The sequence below is a fragment of the Ahaetulla prasina genome, chromosome 2, assembly GCF_028640845.1.
Source record: "Ahaetulla prasina isolate Xishuangbanna chromosome 2, ASM2864084v1, whole genome shotgun sequence".
Lineage (NCBI taxonomy): Eukaryota > Metazoa > Chordata > Lepidosauria > Squamata > Colubridae > Ahaetulla > Ahaetulla prasina.
Genome location: NC_080540.1, coordinates 260,503,379 through 260,518,672, shown reverse-complemented (window position 1 = coordinate 260,518,672; position 15,294 = coordinate 260,503,379). Strand labels below are relative to the sequence as shown.

General features: G+C 34.2%; 1 protein-coding gene across 6 annotated transcripts in view; it reads right to left on the bottom strand.

The window, feature by feature from the left end:
- Positions 1-15,294, bottom strand: part of KIAA0825 (KIAA0825 ortholog) — a 182,353-nt gene that overhangs the window by 155,716 nt on the left and 11,343 nt on the right. For 5 of the 6 annotated variants that reach the window (XM_058168192.1, XM_058168196.1, XM_058168195.1 and 2 more), the window contains exon 5: positions 1,178-1,342. In XM_058168192.1, coding sequence (XP_058024175.1) covers positions 1,178-1,342 — 165 coding nt within the window. Of the gene's footprint in view, positions 1-1,177; positions 1,343-7,689; positions 10,457-15,294 lie in introns of those variants that run through there. The other variant, XM_058168198.1, reaches the window with a different exon arrangement.

Below are 15,294 nucleotides of genomic sequence, written 5' to 3'. Positions count from 1 at the left end.
TTTTTCCTATATGTAAGACTGAGCATTTGCTGGTTGAGATTTGGAGTTGCCAAGTTTTAGACCAAGCGGTTAGATGATCAAGGTCTTTTTGAATGATAGATGTATTATCAGTGGTGTTAAATAGTTTGACATCGTCAGCAAAGAGAACATAATTACTTGAGATATGGTCACAAAGATCATTAATGTATAGTATGAAGAATGTTGGTCCAAGGACGCTGCCTTGAGGAACGCCACTCTTGACAGGAACAGGATTTGATAGAGCATTGCCAATTTTGACCACTTGTTGTCTGTTAGACAGAAAAGCAGATATCCATTTGTGAAGGGGTCCTGAAATGCCATAGGATTTTAGTTTTAGGAGAAGTTTATCGTGTACTACTGAGTCAAAAGCTTTGCAGAAGTCTATGTAGATTGCATCTATTGTTTTGCCTTGATCAAGATTTGTAGTCCATATGTTTTTACAGTGGAGAAGTTGTAAGTTGCATGATAATTTTTTCCTGAAACCAAATTGTTTATTGGAGAGTAGGTTGTTTGCTTCTAAGTGTGAGGTAATGGATTGGTTGATGATTGATTCCATGACTTTGCAGGTGACACAGCATAGAAAGATTGGTCTGTAATTTTCGACTAAGCTGGGGTCTCCTTTTTTGAAGATAGGGATGACTGTGGCCAGTGACCACAGTTTGGGAAGGGAACTGGTAGTGAAAGCTTTATCAAAGAATATGCTTAGGGGTTCTGCTATATTAGTGGAAAGTTTTTTTAAGAAGTAGGCACATAGTCCATCGGGTCCAATAGATAGCGATGGTTTTATGTTATGAAGAGCTTTTCCAACATTTTCTTCTGTGAAGTCTATATGAGTTAAGTCATCATGTTCATTGCTGGTACGTTTTTCCTTTGAAAGTCCATATCAGATAATTTTTTCACAATGAATCACATGACATTTTATTTATTTATACAATTTTTATGATTGTCTATCTCATATGTTTTTGGGCAGAATAATTTTATCAATTAGAAAGGAAAATTAACCATCAAGAACAAAATACTTCAAAGGACTGTATCAAAAATAATTTGATATTGCAAGGTTGATGAGAATGTTATTGTTGTTTTCTTGTTGTATCTATTGAAATTCTACAAATCAATTATTTGAAGAAAACAGTATATGGAAAATATAACCATACTTTACCTTGAATACTTTTGTTCTCAGATTTACATACTAACAGTAATCCTGAAGATAACTCTTCGATATTTTCTTCCATCAACAAAAATGATTTTATAAGCTGGGAAAGGCACTTGAGTTGATGTAATGTTAAACACTGGTTCATTTCTTTCCTGGAATGTTCCTCAGCAACTATAAATAATGAGAAAGAAAATCAGATTCATGTGTCACATTTGCTTTCTAGATGAACTTTTAGGTGAGATCTTTTTCATTGTTTTCCTTCTCATGGGATTAAAAGGCTACTCTGGCTGTGGAAATGCAGTCCTTTTGGGTTATGTGACAACTATATCATTAAATTGTATATGTTGCAATTAACTTTTCTGATTATTTCTAAAATGACAGATAGAATATGTGCATGTTTTATGTACATATGAATAAAACAGAAAGCTGTTCTGATATTTGTGAAAAAATGTTTAGTATTTTATGTAGGAATGTTGAGAAATTAGAGCTATTTCTCAGGTTTATGACAATAAAGTCTAATAGCTCATTCACAATATTTTAAGGGTTTATCTACAAATATAATAGTATATTAAAACATCTGGTTAATTTTATTATTTTAAAAATATAAGATGCTTTCTAATTTAGTAAAAAAGACAAAATCAACAGAAGATGAAGAGAATGATTTTGGATAACATTTGGTAAAAAAATGCCTGTTGTTGAATTTCCACAAATAATAATTTACAACCAGCAGGGTCTGTTTAAAACTCAGGTGAGGGACTGAACCAGTAGTATCTTGTGTCGAGAACACCTGATTGTATCATCTGACATCCTTTCAGTAGTACTGATAATAATGGCAACTATAAGCCATTACTAAGCATTCTTGAATAGCTGTTATGGAAATACATTTTATAAGAATTCAGCCTTGAAAAATTGCAAAATATAGTGGCTTGCCTCCTTATTAGACAGATAATTTGGAGGACATTCAAACTCTGATTTTCTCATATATTGGATGCCAGGTTTTGGTCATAGTTGAATACAGTATGTTAGTTAGTATTTTTAAATTGCTGTGTATCCTGGATTCAGTAAGAACAGAGAAAATAATGTTAAAAACAATTTTAAATGCCAAAAATATTAACAGCATTTAGCAACATAATATAAAGCAGTAAAAATGAAGACTTCAAACCAAAATCTTTATTATTCTAATGCAGGGATGTCAAACTGGTGGCCCAGAGGCCGGATGCGTCATGCACAGGCCACGCCCACCCGTTCCGCAAATGGGAAAAACATTACAAAATGTCACGACGGTAATGTGACGCAGTGAGTTTGTCAATCATGTTTTAATGCCTTGCAAAACAAAAATCAAAATTACGAAAGGAGATATCTTTATTTCTGTGTGATGTTAATGTCAATTTATTGTCTGGAATCTCGGTATATTTAGTTTTTGGTCTTATCCTTATCTAAATTACTATTTCCTGCCCCTTTGAAAATGATACTATATATAGACTGATTATTCTTCTTTTACATTTATTTGAATCTGTTCTTGATTCTGTCTTGATATGACTTGACTCTTTCAGCCCTGTTTAAGCCTTTTTCACTCTGGCCTCACTAATTGCAATTTTATGTCTTCGTTACTTGTAAGCTGTCAATGACATTATCTCAGTATTGAACATCTATGTACAGTAAATGGCTTTTTTTATATGAACTCTGAAAGAATTGAGGCCTTTGAACTCTGGGGCTGGAGAAGACTCCTGTGAGCCCCTTGAACTGCAAAGCGAATAAACACGTCAGTCCTAGAGGAGATCATCCCTGACTGCTCTTTAGAAGGCCAGATCCTGAAGATGAAACTGAAATACTTTGGCCACCTAATGAGAAGAAAGGACTCACTGGAGAAGAGCCTAATGATGGAAGAGATTGAGGGCAAAAGAAGAAAGGGACGACAGAGAATGAGGTGGCTGGATGGAGTCACTGAAGCAGTAGGCATGAGCTTAAATGGATTTGAGGATGGTAGAGAACAGGAAGGCCTGGAGGAACATTGTCCGTTGGGTCACGATGGGTTGGACACGACTTTGCAACTAACAACAACAACAACAAAGGACACATTCTATTTAGCAATGAATTTGATATTACTTTAATATTACCAATTAATAAGCATTAATTAATGAAGAGGGTGAGGAAGAATTCACTAAAGTTAGATAATTTGAGGAATTTTTTTATTATGTTCTAAAACTGTTTATCCCCATGAATAAATATTGGGGGGAAATGGAACTCCTAACAGCAGAAATAACAGTTAATTGTTGCCTAGTCTGCATAATGTGTTAGAAAAACAGGAGATTGGGAAATAGAATTTGGCCTGGGAACAAACATTATAGCAGGGGAAATATAGGGAAAAGCTGTAACTTGGCCATTGTAATGAAAGGAGGGTATACCAGAGCCATTGACATGATTGATTGAAAACGCCCTTTTCCCTCTGGCAGAACACCTGGACACTTCAGTTTACAGGGGAGCTACGTGAATGAAGAAGATAAGTAGAGGGTTGAGTGCAAATGGAGGAACCCTTTGTGAGAAAGTGGCTTGAACATAAAAACAGGAGTCTTCCATCCTTTTTTTATTCCGGTGTCTCCATTGTGTTTGCCAACAACAATTTTCTGTACCATATAGTAATTCCTCCATAAGATGATAGAGAAGGAAAGCTAGAAAAGATAGAGACTTTTTATTATCAATTTGCCTAATTCTTTGAACATTAATTTGATCAGATTTGCCTTGATTTGGACTCTACTGCTGGGAAACGACAGAGTGAAGTAACCTTGATGTCTTCTCTGACTCATATGGATTCTTTTCAGTATATACATCTCACAATGTTGCAATATTAAGCCATATGAACTCCTTTGAGAAATTGCTTATGTGCAAAGATCAGCATAAGTAACTTTGGCTAATTTTATCACGTACAAAAGAAATAAGCAGAAACTTGTTTTATGTCAGTCACGTCAAGGCTGCAAAGATGTTTGCGCTATGATGGTGTGAAATGTATCAACACTTTTGTGATAGCCACAGGACATTCCTTTTCTGATAAGATTCCTTTTACAAAGCTTCTTAGAAGTTTCTTATACATACAACTATATGAGATTTGTTAACATGTAGAGCCAGGATGTTTCAAGATATATTTCTGTTTGCTACGTGTAGCATGAATAGTATAACTGTAGACCGCCTTAGACACGTGTGGGAGTGATGTCCTTGTAACCCGTGTAGGTTGCTATGCAGCTGTAGGCAAAAGCAGAGAACAAAGAGCAGCCACCTCATGGCGGAGAACAAAGAGCCACCTCATGGCAAAACTCCTCCCAAGAATCACGAGCTTTCTTCCAAAATCATAGGCTTGTGGATGTGCTTGCAGTCACGTGTTCACATGTTGAATATATGCTAATATGTAACCTCCCCTGCTTACCTTTTGTAACCACCCATTTTTACCTAAACACTCTGGAATTTGCTCTGGAATTTGCTCTGGGCCTTCTCATCCCAGACTTTCTCTAGACTCTCACCCCGAGAAGTCCATGAGTCTGTCGTTCGTTAGCAGCCTTCATGAGAAGCCCACCAGATGCTTCAACATCACAAAGTGGCCAGTGTGCATTATGATTAAGGCCACTATTTGCCTTCTAAAATCTTTAAAAATAATTCAATTTCTAAAATCTCCATTAAGTTTATTGTTGTGTCTTGCATTTATCACTTTTTAATCTACTCATTTCAAACAGCTATCTTTATAATTAATCCCCATTTTTTCTGAAATACTGTATTCATTTTATATATATTAATCATATTTGCCTATCATTCATTTTAAGCTAAAAATACTGTTAATGAGTAGGTAGAGAATTAAAATTATTTTGTTATATATACAAACAACTTAAACTAGATTTAACAACCTATGTATGGCTGCCTAATAATTTATGTAATTTAATATTTTGGAATAGTTGCTATGGTACTGTTTCAAGCTAAACTGCTAGGAACAATGATAACGGTCTTCTATATATAACTTGATGTAGTGGTTTAAAAATTCACATCAATTTTAATCATTAGAATTTAAAAACTAGCATCTTTATAAGATGCTGGATTTTAAAAGGCAACAGGGTTTCGAATCACAAAATGATTGAACTGTACAGTCTATTCATAAAACTACAAAGTGTTTTCACTCTCTGACTTTGTTAATCTAATGCAAATATTGTTCACAGATTGCATCTGTTATAAAATATGAAAAAGAAAGAAGACCCAGTAATAGGTATTGATCTTGGTATTTGTGGGCAGTGATTTAAGTGCTATTTACCAAACAGAACAGATGCAGATGCTGACGAATAGGTAAACAATTGTTGCATGGCTTACTGCCAGATTCCAAACCAATATATTAAACTCCAAGTGAAGCACATTTCCCCTATGGATTGCACTTATTGCCACTTCATTTCTTACTCGCACTGTCTCTCTATTGCTGTGCCTGGCAGTAAGCTATTTTCAGTTCTTTCATGACCCCTGAGGCCTAGTGCTACCTCACACAGCCATTAGCGAAGGGAATTGCATGTGTGTGACACGGTCTGAAACCAATTATTTGATATTTTCTTCAGAATGATGCCCAGGTCTGTTGGGAATGAGCAATCATGAAATAATTTACCTCCTGATTTAATTTTTTCCTTCACAAATTAGTTGTCGTCTGAGCTTGCTATACACAGCTGCCCAGGACATATCTCTGTCTTATCAAGATTATACTTGAAATGATGTAAGAGAGAGGGGGATGAATAAAGCAGACTAGGAGATTCTGCTTTAAACAGGCATTGACAAGTTTATCAGATATACTAATCATAAGTGTTCTTTGATGATTGAAAGAGATGGAATCATAAAAAATGTTAAAATGCTAAAAGAAACAACATTGATGTAAATAATTATCATAGTATTTAAACTTTAAAATACTGCTGCTTTTCAGTTCTTTTTTGAACCACTGAAACCTATTAATATTAAAAATGTGCTTTAGAGGACAAAAAATAACGACTAAAATGAGCAAACAATCCATTCTGAGCTATTTAGATTTAGTTCTTCTCAAAATGAAAAACTGTATTATCCTCGCACCAGTAAGTAGGTATTTATGTCTATGATATTTCTATATCGCATGAAAAATATTTTCAACCTCTGCAAAAAAAAAATCAGAAAATTCAGAATGTTGTTATATGGAAAATCCCCACAATGAGATTATATAATCACATTGAAAAGGATTTTTAGGAAACCATGTTCCATAAAGTCAATTCAACAGAGTGAAAGTATGGGCTGGGATCCAAAAAGCAGTACAATTAGTTCCACATACACTAGAGAGCTTTGAGCATGTGTTTCTTGAATAGCAGCTGCCATGCCACATGGTAAATCAGTTTTGAAGCACATGGACTTCAAAAAGCAGGTTCTTATGTAATATGGGCTTTATATTTAAAGAAAATACAATCTCACTGGACATGCCTTTCTTTATGGGAAGAAATGTAAACTATCCAGTCATTTAGAATACTTCAATGTAATAAAAAAACCATATTATAATTTAAAACAAAACATTTGGCATAAAGTATTGTGATATTATGGGGAAGTATCTATAACTGGGATTCATAAAACTCAATTTTCTAAATGCAAAGATTGATTTGAAAGTTGATGCTGGTGTTATTAATATCAATATTAGATATACTGCCACCAATATCAGGTTTTTAGTACAAAACAATTGAATTATAGGAAACACAATCATACATTTTATGTTTGTCTTGTCTGACTCTTCTGTGGCAAAGAGAAATAAAATGTGAAAATTATTTCCAGAGCCATTTTAGAAAATAACATAGAGATAAGTGTTAAACTCACAATGTATTATAAAAGCATGCTATTCCTTAATAGTAGATTAACAAAACAATTTTACAAAATAATGTTATTGGGACATTTTTAAATACTTCAGTTAAATCATTGAATGGAACATGTTAATAAATATGAAAGGAAAGTATTTAATTTTTTCCACCAACAACGTCCTCCATTATTTCCAACAATATATCTGACTATAAAAATTAATTAACTATAAATCCTAAAGCTATACCACATCCTAGCTTCTTTTGTGACAGAACTTCAATACCAAAATTTATCTTTAATATTTACCAGTTACTTATAGGTCAAGATATATGAATCATAATCTAAATTCTTTACGGATAAAATCTACACATATAAAAGAAAAGTTACATTCTAAATTAAAGAAATGGATATATATTGGCCATTGTATTTTGCTTCTTAAAGTTTGTTTTCAAACATGTCTACAGTAAACTATATACTATACTAAAATGTTTATATTATTCAAGTCTATTCAAATGTATACATTGGGGTACATTTTCAGAAATAGTGAGTAGGCTCACAAAAACATTAAGAAAACTGAAAAAAATATTATAGAAATGGATCTGTTAGAAAGTATAAATAAAAGTGCATCTGAATATTCAAACTGTTTTTTTAATTTGCAAACTTTTTTTAAAATTGGCTGGAAGGTACAAAATATAAGAAACACAAACCAAAATACAATAATTTGTTTAAACTCAGGAAACATTGTCAGGAACATGTTTAAAAGAACCACAGTTATTTTCAATTATGAGACTGAGCAATATTATGAAAATATTCTAAACCCTGATTATACTAGGTTTCCAAATCTATAGAGTTTTTATCCCAATGACTGACATCTGGTGAACATACTGCAATATAAAAAGAGACTCTCTGCATTTTAGTAATATTTCAAAATAAGACATATTCAAAATAAAAACACAAATCCATGCCTGTCTGCCTCCCCTCAATTCAGATTTCTGAAAAGCTCATAAAGCCCATGATTTGTATAAAGGCCCAGGTACATATTAACATACCTAGCAGAATATACAATGGAGGGGAATTGGGATTTGGGAAGATGAAATGGATCGGATCCTTTGTTAACCAAAAAAAAAAAAGGAATAAATTATTCTGCAGTAAAAGACAGACAATTAACATCTGGGTCAGTATGACAATAGTAAACTGAAACTGAGAATTGAACCCTCAAACCCATTGTTTTAAAATTTAATCTGAACTATCAGAAAGTAATATTCAAATTTTAAACATGTCTCTCTCATAGATGCCAATTTAATGTGCACCATTTTTAATGAGGTTATTTCACAAAAAAGAAAAAAAATCTAAAGCTAACCAAACTTTATATTACTGAAAGCATGCACAATGCCACACAGCTTAATAGTATCTCAGCAAGGAGCACTTAATTAAGTTCTGCACAGGAGACAGTTGATATGTGTTGAAAAGAGTCTAATAAAGAGGCATGTAACATTTTTTTGCTCAAACAATAGTGTAAGTGCCTTAGGAATCTCTTCAAGAGAACTTTTAGAAGTCCTTCTTCTTTTAAGTCTCATAGGCATGTATGGTTTCCTTTACACACTACAGTATGTTTTTAAGAAAACGTAACTTAATAATTCTCTCTTCACTTCTTTGTCACACTCTTTTCTATTAAAGAAGGTACTTTAATACATAGATCTCATATTGAGTTCAGACCGCTCAAGAGAAATCAGACTAAAAATTAAATCATTTTTATCTTTTATGCTTGGGAGGAAAATGCAATAATTAGGGGGCATGGTGAGTTACCCTTTTTTTCTAACCATAGGAAGAACACCCAGGTGTGCAAAAGAGGCTTTGAGATGAAAAACAGTTTTTGTAACTGGAAATATTTAGATAAAATGACCAAATTCTGTTTTGTTTGGAAAATCTTCCTAGCAAATTAAATTTGACATTTAACAAAGTATTATTGCACAATATATGTAGGAAAAAATAAAATTATAATACAATTCTTTTAAACATAAGATATATTATAAATTATGTATAACTTTTAAAAAATGAAGTAACCCTGTCCAAGATTACCGATGTCCTAAATCTGAATATGAAAAGATTCCCTTTTCAAATAATGGCATTAATAAGCGATTTGAATAGTAGGATATTCATAGTATCACTTTCAAAAATTTTTTAGCACAAATACTTTGAAAACATTTTATCTTCTATGCTGAAAAGAAGCAAGCATTTCAACATCGTATGAGCATAATGAAACATTTTCTTCAGCTCAAACAATTCTGTTTGTAAAAGTCTCTCCACTTCTCATTTTCAAAGCATATGTCAGTTTCTAAGGTGAGAAACTCCTTCCCTTCTAATAAAGAAACAGAAACTTTCCATTGAAATAATGAAAGATTGGGCATTACTTTTTTACAAAGTTTAATCCCTTAACTTTTTCCCAAAGTTTAATCGCGTCATCAAGAAAAATATTTCTAATTTTTAATTTTTTAAGACCTTGAAGCTTTTGTTTCATTCTTTATTGCACCCATTTTATACTGCTTCCTATGCAAATACATCCGTACTCAGTTTAGAAAATACAACATGCAATAATATAGCAATATAAACTATAATGATTCAAATGTTGACAAAAAAGTAACAACAGACCCACTCCCCTACCATCGGTACATGAAAGGTCTGCATTTTCAACAGGCACCTAAAGGTATAATAGGCACCTCAGCAATTTCAGATGAAAAAGCCTTCCAGAATCAAGGTACTACAATGGAAAAGACCAACTTATAAATAACCACCAGATGGCATTGTGCAACTCTTAGTACATTCCCCTAATGATCTCAGTAATTAACCAGACCGCAATGGAGAAGAAAGTCAGTTATATAGCCTGTTCAAGTGTTTAGTTCTCACAAGCGGAACTGAATCTGGCTTGACACTGGTAGTTGGCCACTGTAATTATTTCAAAGGAAGTGTGGCTTCAGAATAGTTAAGTGTCCTGTTGGCAATCTAGATACTACATTCTGCCTCATTTGCACCTTCTGCACCAAGTGGAAAAGTACAGGTAGTTCCCATTGAAGACATTACACTAGCTAGTGTAACCTAGCACTGCATGGATAACTGTAGCTGTCGTGCCCAGGAAAGGGCACAGTGATAATATGCACTCCTGGACATTGTAATCACTTAAAATTGCCAGGGGCAGTTACAGTTGGGGAAGCTCTCTCAAAATATGTAAATATTCTTTCTGGAAGAATGCAATAGCATTTAGAATATGCAACCTACTCGCTCCTGTCTCCCATAACCCAGATAACCACCTGCCCTGCTCTTTGCCTGTTGGGATTCATTTTCAGTTTACTGATCTTTATTCATTCCATCACTGCATTTAGACATTGGGTCAGGACTTGTACAGCCTCTCTTGATTCAGGTGTTTTGGAAGAGTTATCAGCAATCTACAGTCAAAGGTATTGAAGGTCACTGAAAAAAAATCAAACAGCAGATCATGTTTAAGGTCCATCTATCTTTATAAGCCATTTATTATTTTCCTGAATAATTGTGTGTTTTCAGATAGTAGTATTAAAACACACGACAAAAAGCAAAAACAAAACAACAATTAAACCACAAGGAAAATTCCAACCAAATATTGGTCATGGCAAACTTCTCCTTAAAAAATGCATGAAGGGGACTTGGCAAACTCAGTGCAACAACAGTGATTGATCAACTATAAGTAGTCCTTGGCTTACGATCACATTTGAGCCTAGAATTTATGTTGCTAAATGAGAAATGTGTTAAGTGAGTTTTGCCCCATTTTACGACCTTTCTTGTCCCAGTTGTTAAGTGAATCACCGCTGGTGTTAAATTAGCAACACAGTTGTTAAGAGAATCTGGCTTGGCCATTCCCCATCACCAATCTCCTTCCACTTATGACTGTATGACTGTAACTTTGTTGCTGGCAATCCTTATGATTTATATTGATATATTGACCATCAATTGTGTTGTAAATGTTGTACCTTGATGAACGTATCTTTTCTTTTATGCACACTGAGAGCATATGCACCAAGACAAATTCCTTGTGTGTCCAATCACACTTGGCCAATAAAAAATTCTATTCTATTCTATTCTATTCTTTGCCGGTCAGAAGGTCACAAAAGGGGATCACACGACCCTAGGACATTGCAACTGTCATATATGTGAGTCACTTGTCAAGCATCCGAATGTAAATCACGTGACCATGGTGATGCTGCAACAGTCATAAGTCACTTTTTCCAGTGCTGTTGTTACTTTGACCCGTCACTAAATAAACTGTTGTAAGTCAAGGACTACCCATATACGTAGATCACATCCTATAAAATGCAAGAACAGAAGCCAAAATGTTCAATACATTTTCCATGAGTATTGATTCCAAGTCAAAACATTTTGGCAAATATTTTCTCTAGCAATAAATTAGCTCTCTTTCAATACTTTTATGTTAACAGTTAAAAGTAGGAGAACCAGTTTCAGTTATGTTGAGATGAGGAAAAAAGTTTATCCTGAATAATAATAATTGCCATCTTCAGTGAGGTACTTCCTTTACATGGTTGTCAAGCTTATGTGCTCTGAGGAAAATGAGAGCTATGCCATAGGTTCCATCATACTGGATAGATCTCATCAGAGGAATCAGCCAAAGATTGTCTCTCCCATAAAAAATATGCTGAGACATTAACTACAGAAACACATTCCAGCTTGGCGATTGTCCATAGAAGGCCAAAGACTGTGTTAGGTTCCTGGACATCAAATCAAGAATGGTCTACAGGACTCAAAATTGTTGGCTGAGCAATCAGGGCCAGAAGCCGGTTTACCCATTGCAAATAAACAGAGATATATAAAAAAGAAATAATGATCTGTTGTTACATATCTATCCCAAGAAGAATCAGCAGAACTGGAAGAATTGCAAAGGTCTATTCAGGGAAAAGAAAAGAAAGCCAGAAGTAATTCAGATTGTAGAGGCAAAACGGGGGGAGTTGGCAATAAAGGATGCCAGGATAGTTTTCATTGCAAAATTAGGCACCCTCTCCTCTGCCTTAGAAAGAACAAGACACTCTAACTAAAAAAGAAAAATTGAAACAAAGAATCATTAAGCATCTAGAACAGCACAAAAACAGAATAAGATTGCCTACATTGAAGCTTGTTCCACAGAAACACTTAGCACAAAGATTAAGAGATATCAAAATGGAAGGCACAGTTATTGGTCAATGGTCATAGTTTGGAAGAGGTTAATATTAAGGAGGAAATTTTCAAGGAGGCTCACTATCACCTCTACTGTTTGTGATGGCACTGACTCCTCTGTCAACAATACTAATAAACTGAATAATTCAGGTCAGACCTATCAAAACTGAAAAACATCTGCCAGGCTAGCCCACCTCCGTTACATGGATGATTTGAAGCTGTATGGAAAAACACCATCTGAAATAGAATCGCTGCTCCACACTGTCTGTATATCTAGTCAAGATATTGCAATAGAAATGTGTCACATTCATGATCAAATAGGAAAACCAGTGATAACTAAAAGAATCAAGATGTCTTAGGGAAATACCATCAAAATTCTGTATGAAGATAATCACTACGAATATTTGAGCATCCTTCAAACTGACCACAACAAGTGAACTGTAGTCAAGAAAAAGGTTAGAAGCTAATACATGAAGAGATTGAAGAATATCTTAAAATCTAAATTCAGTGGAAGAAACACCACCAAGCAATCAATATCTGGGCAATTCCAGTCATTAGATACACAGCTGGAACAGTGAACTGGACTCAAGCAGAACTGAAGGCTCTGGATAGGAAGACCAGAAAAATAATGACATTAAATCATGCCCTTCATCCTTGCAGCGATGTTGACATTTAGCAAGGAAAATAGTGGGCATGGAATGTTATAAGTAAATCAGAAATTAAAGAAGAAAAAAGGGGAATGGAAGAATATCTGAAGGATAGTGAAGAATATATACTGAAGGCTAGTACAGCAGGAATACTTACTGAGTGACCAAACTGGTCTATGAGAAAAACCAGATGAAGAACAAAAAAGTGATATGGGAAGAGAAAGCATTGCATGGCTAGCACATTTAAAAAAATAGCAGGGAAAGCAAATAATAAGGATATCTGACAGTGGTTAAAAGCAAGAAACTTAAAGAAAGAGAGAAGAAGGCAATAGAAGGACTAGTTCTAAGACTAGTGCTTAAGAAAGACTAAGCTTTAAGAACAAGTACACAAAACTGAATTGAGAAAACAGCAACAGACAGCAAGCGCCATCTATGCAAAGAAGTTGAAGACACAGTGGACCACCAGGTTAGCTGCTGCAAGAAGATCACACAGAATGACCCCAAACTATGGTATGACAAAGTTATTAACAATGCATAAAAATATCTGCAAGAAATACCATTTGTCTGCAAACAAGAACTGATGGGACTACAAAATAGACAAAGTAATAGAAAATAAAAAGCTAAAGTGCGCTGGGACTTCAAACAGACAAACACCTGACATATGACACTTCATATTTAACAATTGCCAATAAGAAAGACAAAGAGGCCTGTATGGTGGATATTGCATTATATGGAGACAGCTAAATAGGAAAAAAGGCACTGAAGAAAATCACAAAATACGAAGACTTGCAAGTAAAAGTAGTATAACTATGGCAAAAGAAAGCAAAGGTGGTACCAATAGAACCCTTGGGTGCAATCCCCAAACATCGAGCATCATTTGAACATCATCAGCATTAACGAAATCATCATTAGTCAACTGCTTTACTTGGAACAGTTTACATCCTGTGATGACACTTTTAACACCATCAAACAGCATCTGCTTATCTCAAGTCTTTGGGAAGGATTTAATAGGTGGTTAAAAATGCCAAAATCCAGTCTAAATATATGACTGACAGAGAGTGCAATCAACCATAGAATTTCCAACCTTTCGGGTGATTATCTATCATCACAGGGCTCCTGTTTCAATTCCTACTTTTTATGCTTTCTTTCTTTCCTCTTTATTCATTAGTTTACTCTAAACCACTCCCAAGATGCAATTCATTCATTATTCTAATGCTATTAAGCATAATAGGCTGAATATGCTAAAAGGTGCTTAAGGTGATTCAAATTATTGCTAAGTTTGGATAACTTTAAGTTATGATTTTTATATCCTATTTTCATTTTCTGCTATATTCCTCCTAATTATTAAGTTTAACCATGATCATTATCCTATATGCTTAATGGTTTTTATTGATTCTTTATTGAAATAGAGAAGGGGAAAATAATTGATATTCCTCTGATGGCTCTAGTATTGTTTCTGCAGAATGAGACCATATTGCCAGTAGTTTATTATATTAGGATGTATGTTTTGGCTGTGTCCCTAAATATAGATTATGTTCAGATCAAGCCATTATAGATTATTCATTAATTGTTATAAATCCATGCTCATAGGTAGGTACCATTTATAACAATATACCTTATATCTGTAAGTATAACCCCATTGATTCAAAGAAACAACTCAAGGATACACATATATGCAAACATCTAGTCACTTAAGATCTCACCCTACCCCGAATAAATCATATTAAAGTGAACATAAAATTTCCTGCCATACAATTATAATACAAAGAGGATTATATTTCTCTCTTATTTTTTTCAGTTATATAAATTCACAAATAAGTCAAAAATTATTGCAACTCAATAATGTTTACTTATGTAAAATATATTTGAAAAGGTTATTTTGATTTGATTTGTAACTTTCATTTTTTTAGAAAACAGAACCCAATTTTCCTTATAAAGATTTAGAAGTATCATCTGCTGATTTGTTTATTTCACGCATTAGAATTATTACAGATGATGTTCCCCAAGAGCACACATGGAAAACTTTTTCATTTATATGATAACAGCACCAACTGAATATTCATTTAAAGTAATATCCTTCCACCTAAAAATAGCTGATGTGTTCTTTTTCCTTTCTTTATCTGGGCATACAGCTCAGCATACAGAAAGAAGAAAATATGAAGCTTCCTTCCTTGTGCTCCAATCTGTCTCCCCTGCCAGTCAGCAGGATGTGGGAGAATGCATGATTGAAATGAAAAAAACAATATGTTGTATTATCTACCCCACTCGGACTGTCAACAAACTAACCAGTAATCTGGTGAGCTGCCAGATCCCAATTGTGCTGGGATAAGAAGATACTCAAGCAGCATCTCTACACATGCCATTTCCATTATACAATTGTAGTGACAGAGATTGGAATTTGAAACAGCAGGACAGCAGTAAAAATAAGAATCTGAGACAGGACATTTATGCAGCTCATGTTCT